At 35.3% G+C, this 11445-nt stretch overlaps 1 protein-coding gene and 1 pseudogene across 1 annotated transcript; both read right to left on the bottom strand.

Moving 5' to 3' along the window:
- Nucleotides 1-4792, bottom strand: LOC114631089 (annotated as a pseudogene).
- A 955-nt stretch (nucleotides 4793-5747) lies between these two features.
- LOC114631069 (olfactory receptor 998) lies at nucleotides 5748-6741 on the bottom strand. The gene has a single exon (XM_028779372.1). It carries the CDS (start codon nucleotides 6713-6715, stop codon nucleotides 5771-5773), a length of 945 nt encoding a protein of 314 aa, XP_028635205.1. The 5' UTR covers nucleotides 6716-6741; the 3' UTR covers nucleotides 5748-5770.
- Nucleotides 6742-11445: the final 4704 nt, after the last annotated feature.

The raw sequence follows: 11445 nt of genomic DNA, 5'->3' as shown, positions 1-11445 counted from the left end.
TTAGTAGCCACTGAGGTATGCGATACTTTTTTGCAGTTGCTGTTGCCAACACCGGAGCTGCCTTTTCTCTGTAGTCATTTTCTTTTCAGCCCCCACCAAAGCCTGCAGGTATTCTAACACCTTGCTAAGGATCACGACTTTGGGGGTCTTAGAGCAGCTGGCCAGGGTGGGAACCAGGTCCCGTAGAGCCAGGAACCATGAGCGGAGATCATTCCTCCTTTTTCGTTCCAAGAAGTTATGGTTCTTCCTCTTGGTCATGTCCTCAGTATCAGAACTGACAGGTTTGGGGTGGCAGGACTGGGGAGCCTCACTTTCTACAGGTAGGGGGGCTCACAATCTCTTCCTCCTCCTCTTTCTCTTCCTCTTTCTCCTTGGGAACTTCTATCTCCGGAGCCTCCTCCTGAGGACCTGGCTCAGGATCCCCCTCTTGAGAGCAACTTTCTGGAGGAAAACGGTCAGCATAGTTATGCTGCTGTTGGTGGATAGAGATGTGGAAGTGTTTCATGCAGGGGCCCAGGGGGTCTGCTCGCACTGTGGTAGTCACTACTGATTTTTATAAGTTAACTTTTTATCTTCAGACTTTGCAGAAGTTGTTTTCCAACAACTTTTTGGTGGAAGATTTAGAGTCATTTATGTATACAACATAAAATCTGCAAATAAAATACTTTGACTTCTTCTTTTCCTATTTGTATTCCATTCGAACTCATTTAATTGTCATTTTACTCTAGCTATAATTTCAAGCACTATATTGAACCACTGTGGACAATGTATACAGCCTTGTCATGTTCCTAATTTTAATGGAAACGCTGTGAGTTTCTCTCCATTTGGGTTGATGTTATCTGTGGGCTTGCTGAAATCACATTATGTTGAGGTATGTCTGTATATCCTCAGTCTCTCCTGGAATCTTCTTCATGAGTTGCGTATTGGATTTTTTTCAAAGGCCTTTTTGCATAACACAGTTTTTGTCTTTGGTCCATTTACATTTGTCAGTTTGTTTATGTTGTGTATGTTCAACCATCCTTGTATCTCTAATGAAGCCTACTTGATCATGGTGGATAATTTTTTTGATGTGCTCTTGCATTTGATTTGCAAATGTTTCATTCTGAAATCTTTTACATTTATGTTCATAAGGAACATTGCTCTATAACATTCTTCCTTTGTGATATTTTTGGTAGTTTAAATATTAGGGTAATTGTGGACTTGTAGAATAAAGAGTTTATCCTTGTGTTGTGTTTGGGTTTGTTTTATTATAATTTTCTTTCAATTCTAAAGAGGTTTTAACAACCTTCTTAATTTCTGTCTTGATCCATTTTTCACTCAATAGTGAGTTGTTCAGTTTCCATAAGTTTGTAACTTTCTCTTGTTACTGCTTTGTTAATATTCAGTGTTAATCCATGATGATCAGCTAGGATGCAGGATCCCATTTCAATTTTATTTTATCTGTTTACTTTTCTTCATGTTAAAATATTTTGTTAATTTTGAAGAATTTTCTGTGAGTTGTTAAAAAAGAACACATATTCTTTTGTGTTTAGATAAAATGTTCTATAAATATTTATTAGGTCCATTTGGTTTATGCTGCTACGTAGCTCCAGCATTTCTGATTGGTTTTTGTATAGATGAGCTGCCTGTTGGGAAGAGTTGGGTAATGAATCATTCAGTATCACTGTGTGTGGTTAAATTTTGTTCATGATTACAACTAATTGTGTTCTTTTTATAAACGTTAGTATCTTTGTGTTTGGTACATAGATGTTTCAAATTGCAATATCTTCTTGGTAGATTTTTTTCTTTAATGAATATATATTTTCCTTCCCTGTCACTTATGAATTGTTTTGGTTTGAGCTCCTTTTGTTCAAAATTAAAATGACTATGTCTGCTTTCTTCTTGGGTCCATTTGATTGAAATATCTTCCTGTCCTTTTACCATATTGCTTAAATTTATTTTCTCGTGGAATGTTTTCTTTTTCCTTTCTTTATAGTTAGTAGTTTTTCTGAATATAGTAATCCTGCATAAGTGGTCTCTTAGACTTTATAGAACAATCATCCAGGCCCTTCTGTGCTTTAGAGTACCCATTGAGAATTCTGTCTCATTTTATATGTTACCTTGTCTTTTTCTATTATGTCTTTTAAATTTAATGTTTTGATAAGTTTGTGAAATGGAGAATTTCTATTCTTTTTCTTTCTATTTGGTGTTCTGTGTGGTTTTTCTTTTTCTTTTTTTCTTTTTTCTGCTTTTATTTTTTGTCTTGAGAAGCATATTTTAAGGTTAGAGAAATTTTCTTCTATAATGTTGTTGAAAGTTATTCTCTGTCTTCTACCTAGGTTTTTTTTTCTTCAATCATTTCTGTTATTCACAGATTTGATCATGTCTCAATGTACTAGGTTTGATAGATATTGTGTGCCAGGATTTTTTCAATTAAACATTCTCTTTGACTGAAGTATTCATTTCTTGTACTTTGTCTTTAATACCTGAGAGTCTCTCACTCATATCTTCTACTCTGCTGTGTTTGTGAGGTTCTTGTTTGGTTTCCTAAGTTTTTCATTTCTAATTTTACCTCAATTTGGGTTTTATTTATATGTTCTATTTCTATTTCTTTATGTTTTGAACTGTTTTTATTATTTTATACCATTGTATGTGTGTTTTCACAGACTTCATTAAGGGATTTATTTATACCCACTTTAAAGTCCTTGAACAAATTAATAATTAATATTTTATGCTTCTTTTCTTATACTTTATACTGCATTTTTAGGGCCTGTTGTAAGTGTGACTGGGTTCTGGTGGAGGCTTGTTATCTTGATTGTTAGTGATTATATTTTTATACTGGTGTCTAGGCATCTAGGCTTGAGATGATTGTGATGATTGTAAGTGTTGATATCTGAGCTTGTCTTTTTGGTGTGAATGTTCTATTCTTTCATTACTTTTCCCCTCCCTAGATCTTAGGAAAGTGTGGAGCTGTGTGTTTCCAAATAGTAAGTGATGCTGTAGGACAGAAGAGGATGACAGAGAAAAATAGACGTGGTCTAAGAGAAAAGGCTGAAGAGGGGCTTAATGAAATAGCTAAAAGGATCCTGTCTATATCAAAGGATGGGTCCTTAGGAAGTTGTATGTATGGTAAGAAGAGAGTCTCCAGTAAGAATAAAGAATTGAGAGAAGCAGGTATGTTAGGCCTAGAGGGGCTCTCAGTTCTGAACTGAACTCCAAGGGTTGGAGTGTTCAGCAATGAATTTGAGGTGGTAGGAGGGACATGTATTAGCAAATTATTACCAGGCTGAGAGTGAGAATAGAGAGATTATAATGGAGGACAAGAAAGATAGTGTGATTCTCCTACATAAGTCCCTGTCAGATGTGTCTACTAGGGATCACCTATAGGTAGAAAGTGCTTCTAGTTATTAGGGGTTGACAGGAAGGAATGGGGAAGGGTGAGAAAGAGATCTAAAAGGGCTCACAAGAAGGAAGAAAGCTATGTGTACAACAAAGTTTGGTGGTCTTCCCAGGGAATAGAGGTACAGTGGGAGGACTATCCCCTAAAATAAGACATCTACAGAACTGGGACTGAGACTGGAGAGATTTCAATGATGGGATGGGAGGTAAAGATCACCTACCTAACTCTCAGCCTGGTGTGGCTAATGTCTTTCAAGTCAGACAGTGTTTCTTGGTATTCATGGCCAACACAAAGAGATGGAGGAGGATAGAAAACTGGGTCCATTGCAGATGGAATCCCCAGGGAATGAAGTTATAGTGTGAAGAGAGATCCCTGTAAGTAGTCTGTCTTCTAACTGGTTTGAGGTATGTTATGCTTTGTTGTTCATTATACTCCATAAACTGTGCCATGGAACATTAGAATGTATTCCTCCTATTAATTATTCCCTTTATGGAATCCTACCCACTCTCAAGACTCTACTATTCTCTCCAGACCTTGGTCCTACTTTTCTGTGGGTTTTTTATTAATAACATGATATTTTATGCATTACAATGTTCTGTCTGCATATATGTGTATCATATGCATGCCTAGTGTTCACAGAGGCCCAGAGAGAGCATTCAGTCTGCTGAGATTGAAGTTACAGGTGATTGTGAATCACCATGTGAATCCTCTGAATAGAATCCTGGTCCTCTGAAAGAGAAGCCACTATTTTTAACCTCTGATCCATCTCTTTAGTCCCTAAGGACAAATCTTACTAAATACAGTGGTTGAATGGATTTCAGAAAAATGGAAATGTATAGCAAGTAAGGTACAAATTGTATGGCTTCCATAGTTGAATTTGGAGGAAATTTTTCTAAGATTTAAAATACCCTATATGAATGCTAAGAGATTTTTATTGTAGAAAATTAAATAATATGTCATTTGGTTACTGTTGTCCTTGAAAAGACCTGAGCCACACTCATGTTATTACTAGAAGAAAGGAGTACACTAATGAGACAAAGTCAAGGTTGATGAAAAGCTGTGGATATAGGATTACTTTAGTCATGTGATGTGTCAAAGAATTATTGCCACTACAAAAGACATAACATTTGCAGCAGAGGTAATCACTCCTCCCTATATATTTAAATCTGTTTTCTGAACATTAAACACTTGACTTAGTTCTTGTCCAGTAATTGCAAAACTTCAATTTCAGTCGATCACTTGTGTCAGTAGTATTGGCATGCCACATGTGCAACATTTTTAAGATCTCAGAAACAGGACATAAGCTCTGGAATTTGAGAATGTATAATTATGTCTCAAGATCATATTATTATTTATAGATTTCTTCATAATATAATGTAAAGATAACTTACCAATTACCATTAAATATACCATAATCTCTACTACATGCACAGTCTTCTTAGAGAGTAAGTTGCATGAATAGTTGGTAGAATATTGGAGTCATTGGAGATGATTACTCTCTGTGATCCAGAGAGTAAAAAATTAAAATCCACCGAAAGTAGAGGTAGATTAGATAGTATAGCACAGATGCTAACAATTCTAGTCTCAAGAATGCATGTGGTAGAAGGATAAAAAGGACTCTGGCAAATTTTCTTCTGACCATGTACATGCCTCTACCTGAGCATGAACTCATGTGTATAAACACATATACACACAAAATCAACAAATATATAGAAAAAGGTCTGTGACATTTTCTGAAGTATTTTACAGAGCAAGAGCTAAGAGTCAAACTAGAGAAATCCTTCAACATGGTATTTCATCTCCCCTGAAAGGTACTGCAATGATCTTTAAATTTTACCATATGATCAAAAAACAGTCTTAATAGGTTTTTTAAATGTATTTTCTTTGTACATTCTAAAATAATTATCATCCTCATTACTGTGAATTTCCTATTTCTTCATTGCCTACTTACCTATTTTTGCTGTGGTTGTTTTTAATTTGAAGTTATTCTTTATATATCAGAGATATGGCTTAATTGACAACACATGTGAAAAAACATTTTTCTCCAACTTGTAATTTTCTTTTGAATTTATTGGTAGTATTATGAACAGCAGTTTCGATATCTGAATTAAAAGTATCAGAAGACAGAATATCATACAAATACTGATTTCTAGCAATCTTCGAATATGCACTCATATTTATGTTCCCAGCCTTTCTCTCTATTAATTGTACAATGCCAATCATCACAGAAAATATGACAGAGACAGACAAATAATGAGAACTGTAATAAACTGAGATAAACTGTATAGAGACAGAATGAGGTTCCAACTTCTGTCTATCATACAGCCCAGTGTCCTTTTAAAAATATACTTATGCATTGTCGTGTATGGCCAGGCACTACCAAATTCAACCTTATCTACCTGCTGGAAAATGTTTCTTTTGCACCTTTCTCCTGAATGCACCTTTCACTTCCTTGTTTCTTAAGCTATAGATAAGAGGGTTCAGCATAGGGATCACCACAGTATAAAACAGAGAAATCATTTTGTTGATGTTCAAGGAAAAACTTGCACTGGGTCGAACATAAATAAAGAAAAGTGTCCCATATAGGATGGAGACAGCCACCAAGTGAGAGGAACAAGTAGAGAAGGCTTTTCGTTTCCCATCAGCAGTTTGAATCTTCAAAATTGTCATCAAGATGCTGACATAGGAGACTATGATGATCAGACCACTGAACACTCCTATGGCTCCAGAAAAGACAAAAAGCACAACCTTGTTAATCCAGGAGTCAGCACATGCTAATGAAAGCAGTGGAGAAACATCACAGAAGAAATGGTTGATGGTATTTGAACCACAGAATGGTAAGCAAAAAGCCAAGGTTGTATGAGTTGTGATGTTTATAATAGCAAAGGCATATGGCCCTACAACCAGATGCACACATATTCTCTGAGACATAAGGAGAGTATACAGCAATGGCTTGCAAATGGCTGTATACCTATCATATGCCATGGAAGCAAGCAGGAAACACTCAGTTCCCACAAAGAAACCAAAGAACCACATCTGTGCTGCACAGCCCATGAAAGAGATCTTTTTTTTCTCTGCAAAGATATCACAGAGCATCTTAGGAGCTATGGAAGAAGAGGAACACATATCAACAAATGACAGGTGGCTGAGAAAAAAGTACATAGGTGTGTGCAGCCTGGGGTCCACCCATATGAGAGTGATCATGCCCAAGTTGCCCCCCAGTGTTACAAGATAAACAAAGAGGAGCATGATGAAAAGTACAATCTTCTGATGGAGATGATCTGTTAGGCCCAGGAAGAAAAACTCTGTTACAATGGTCTGATTCTTTTCTTCCATTGTAAGTTGAATTCTGTTGTGAAACAAAAGTGTATTCTTTTATTGCAATCACTAATAACAAATCACAAATATATTAATTCAATGACAGTTTTTCTGAAGAAGATTTTCAACAGATTATTGGACAATAATATTGAAATGGAAGAGGTTGTTTGTAGCTTCTGTGGCTGGTCAGCTATGAAAATATCATGTAAAATCTTGGGTATATGGTCTTTCTCTTGATTTGGTAACTCTTCCCACAAAGATTATATAGTCATATGTTATAAATTTTATTCAATAAAATTACATTTTAAAAGAGAATTGCTATGTTTAGGGGTAGTTATATTTGTTCATGCTCATAAATATCTCTCCATAAAAAGAAAAAAATGTACAAAGTCTTTGACAGATTCGATTTTAAAAGCAGCTAATGTCATTAAATGACATGAAATTTACCTAGCAGATGGAGAAACCTGTGCTAGCAGCCATTTGCCACAGAAATTATGCAGAAAAATCAATCATATAATAAGCTAAAATAATATAAAATTATATCTCAATGTTTCTAATACTTTACATAAGAATCTTAGGTAGGCATACTTAAATCAACCAATAACATTTCTGAAATGTTGACTATCCCTTTCATTCATGATAAGTTTATCACTTATTAGCCAAGGCAGTACAACATTTTCAAATTCCTAGAGGAAGGTTGTATAGAATAATTTATTAAAATAAAATTGCAAAATAGTCGAATTATGTTCTCTAAAATATACAGTATTGAAGTTATTGACAGCTTCTTAGGACAATATATGACACTTTCAAATAGCTGATAGTGATTCCATTATTCAAATAGTTTCAATACAAAAAAGTGATTGAAATTATTTCAATAATACTAACTAAATATTTTTCAACAGTCATAAGCATTAAGCTGAGATTTAGGGGAGAGGCATTATTACTCATTGCAGAAATGTTCCTGTTCATGATCATCCAAATATGTCAGTTCAAATGACTGTAAGGAGCAAGAGCAAGGACACGCAGCACCAAGTTTGGAGAAATGACTATTCATCTGATTGGTTTGTTTTCTTTTTATTTATTGCAAGTAATTCTGAACTTTCCATAAAATATGTCATGGAATCTTTATGTTCTTCCTGCGCTTTTATGTTAGGATCTAGAATGTCTTTTGCACATCATTTCTTGCAAAATTATTCATTTAAAACTGATAAAACGGGCTGGAGAGATGGCTCAGTGGTTAAGAGCACTGACTGCTCTTCCAGAGGTCCTGAGTTCAATTCCCAGCAACCACATGGTAGCTCACAGCCATCTGTAATGGAATCAAATGCCCTCTTCTGGTGTGTCTGAAGATAGCTACAGTGTACTCATATACATAATATAAATAAATATATCTTTAAAAAACTGATAAAACTATACACATTTTTAATATACAATGTATTGTTTTAAAATATATTATGGAAAAGCACATTGATCAGCTATTATGCATTATTCTTCTCGTGGAGAATATATATATATATATATCCTTTTATTCATATAATATATCTTGCAGCAAAATTCAAGAGCCCATAAAATATCTTAGTAATTTTTAAAACTATAATACATTGGTATGAAAATGACTCTAAATTATTTAAAATCACGTAATATCCTTCAGAAGAAAATGCATGAACCAGTTGTTCAGGCTCATGGGACTTAGTTTTTCCAACATTTAGACTGATGCTGATCTTTTTCATCCATACATTATAAGTTTCATATAGGTCAGCCTGTAATGCACTCACGTCTTTAGGAATATCCTTTCTGCAACTTCTTTTACCATTTCAAAGGCAATGATCAGTTTTTGGATAAGGAAGAAAGATTCATCACCCTACATGGTGGTGGCCTTTCTGAAAAGCATGACTTTTCAAGTACTTGGTGAAGAAAATGGTCTGCCCATGGTGATGGGCCTGGTCATAAAGAGAGAATTCCTGGATGAATGTTCACCCACTTATTGCACAAAATAAAGAATCTCATCTGGAGCTACTAATAACTCAGAGTGAGGTCCCTAAAGAGCTTAGCCTCAGGAGTACACACCTAAAGAGACAAAATTAACATGATTTCAACAGCATCAGGGCCAAGTATTACTTTCTAACAATGTTCTATTCTTAATGAAACTCTCTCTGTGTTGGGGGTGGGTGGTGTGTGTGTGTGTGTGTGTGTGTTCTTACTTGCTAAGAAGACCCCTTTCTTCACCTTGAATTTTTTGGTATTTTATTTATTTACATTTTAAATGTTTTCCCCCTTCCCAGTTTCTCCTCCACAAACCTGCCATCCCATCCCCACTCTCCTTTGCCTCTATGAGGGTGCTCCTCCATCCACCCACCCATTCCCACTTCATGGCTCTAGTATCCCCTTATGCTGGGGTATTGAGTCTCCACAGGACCAAGGGCCTCCCCTAACACTGATGCTAGACAAGGCAATCCTCTGCTACATATGTAGCTGGAGCTATGGGTCCCTCCATGTGTACCAGAATTGTCCCTATCTAAAGAAAATAGAGGGACAAAAAAGGAAAGGCCATCCAGATACCAACCCACCTAGGGATGTACCCCATCTGCAGACACCAAATCCAGAAACTATTGCTGATCCCAAGAAGTGCTTGATGACAAGAGCCTGGTATAGCTGTCCCCTGAGATGTTCTGCCAGCACCTGACCAATACAGATGCAGATAATCAGAGTCAACCATTGGACTGAGTATGGGGACCTCAATGGAAGAATTGGGGGGAGGACTGAAGGAGCTGAAGGAAATTGCAACCTCATAGGAAGAACAACAATATCAACTAACCAGACCACCCAGAGCTCCCATGAACTAAACCACCAACCAAAGACCTTGAATTTTTAAATCAGCCTCTACAAATTTATTACAGAGCAATAGTTATCCTCAAATCACACTTACTTGTACATATGATTTATGTACAAGCATTTTCATCTCCTCTATTACCTTTTTTATGTCTTTTCTTTTTTCCTCTTACACATCTATAATAGTTATCTCTCTACTTTCATATCCTATTTTCTTCCCACAGAGTCAATAAGCTCATAAAAGGACCCTATATTCTATGAGCAGAGACTAATGTAATTTACCTTGCTTAAAGTAATTTTCTCTCTTTATTCTGAAGCATGAAAATTGACACAATTTATACTTTGTCACTATCAATGGGATTCTAATATTATCTGACATTTCTTCTAGTGATTTGTTGCTCACTTAGGTGTCAGGGTGTTCACTGTGGTATAAACTTAGAGTGTCTAATACAGGGAAACACAACTCTCTCTGGTGTACTTATTTTTATAATGTCATCTAGATAAGAACTGAAGAGAAGATATTTGCATGAAAAGTGCATATCAGTGCCAAGCATCATTTGCTTACTTCCAGGTGGGAAAGTTTTAATTAAGTAAATAACATCAACTATTTGACTCCTAAAGAATATAATGTCACAAAGGCTAAGTGAGTGGGAACACTTCCAAGCAGGGAATCATCTAGAAGAAAAGACCAGTGCAATTTAACTGAACTGAGTTAAAGGTAAAGTTGGGGAGTATGAGGTAAGATGAAAGCTGGAAATCAGAAACTGCTCATGACAGAATGGTCCATAAGAGAGAAGACTGTGTGAAATCAGATGACACAGGTTGTCCTATGTTAATTCATCCACATTAGGAAGAGAGGGTATATAATTCTTTTATCTCAGCCAGTATTTCATTCCTAGCTCACTTATAACTTCTATGAACACCGATTTCTAAAATGAAATGCCTTCATGAAACTATGTTAACATCTGACCAAATAAGTACTAGAGTAAACACACTGACAAAGGAGAGAGGAGACAAGCCTATGATAACAAATGGACAACTTATCAAGAGCACTTAATCCTAAAATCAAGCATCTAAAAACAAAACTTCAAAATAATGGGAAGCCCAAGAACTGATGAGGCAGAAAATATAAACATTCTCATAACTGGAGTTGACAATTTCAACATTCTTCTTCTAATAACCATAAAACAAATATTAAAACAGTCACTAAGTCATTAATTGAATGAGGAAAACAATTCCACAGGTAAATACATCTTCCACCAAGCTGAAGACCTGAGTTAAGTCCCTAGAACATACATTTCTGAAGGCGAAAACTCTTCACATGGGCAAAGCACATACATGTCCAAATAAATAAATAAATAAATAAATAAATAAGGTGAAATCCAACTCTAAATTCTACACATGGGCAAAGCACATACACTCCAAAATAAATAAATAAATAGTTAAGTGCTGATTTTTTTAAAATTTTTATTTATTCATCATTGCTCTCTTCATACATACCAGAAGAGGGCATCAGACGCCATTGCAGTTGATTGTGATTTTTAAGTTGAGAATGATATTGAATAGCTACACTCGTTCTTTCAAATCAAGTTGCTTTGGTTTCATGAAATGTCTAGTCTTTGTGTCTAATTAAACAGTACTATCACAGTTAACATTATATATATATTTACCTTTTGTTTCCAAGTGTATTATTGTTGTTATATAAATGTTACTCAATAAGTATGTTATGTTATTGTAATATATATATATATATATATATGTTCTCAGACCACCATTATATAATTTTGCAACACTGATTGTGTAAGAAAGACTCAGACAGGTAGTAAAAGATTGAATATTCTTCATTTTCTTCAAATAATTATTAATTGGAAGAACTTCTATATATCTTTTTAAAGTATATATTCAGCACTGACATTTAA

Source organism: Grammomys surdaster, unplaced genomic scaffold (assembly GCF_004785775.1).
Source record: "Grammomys surdaster isolate TR1022 unplaced genomic scaffold, NIH_TR_1.0 350, whole genome shotgun sequence".
Taxonomy (NCBI): Eukaryota; Metazoa; Chordata; class Mammalia; order Rodentia; family Muridae; genus Grammomys; species Grammomys surdaster.
The sequence above is the reverse complement of the archived record's forward strand: the minus strand, read 5'-3'. Positions and strand labels throughout refer to the sequence as shown.

Coding starts and splice junctions, on each gene's coding strand:
- LOC114631069 (XM_028779372.1), bottom strand. CDS start 6,715: ATGGAAGAAAAGAATCAGACCATTGTAACAGAGTTTTTCTTCCTGGGC.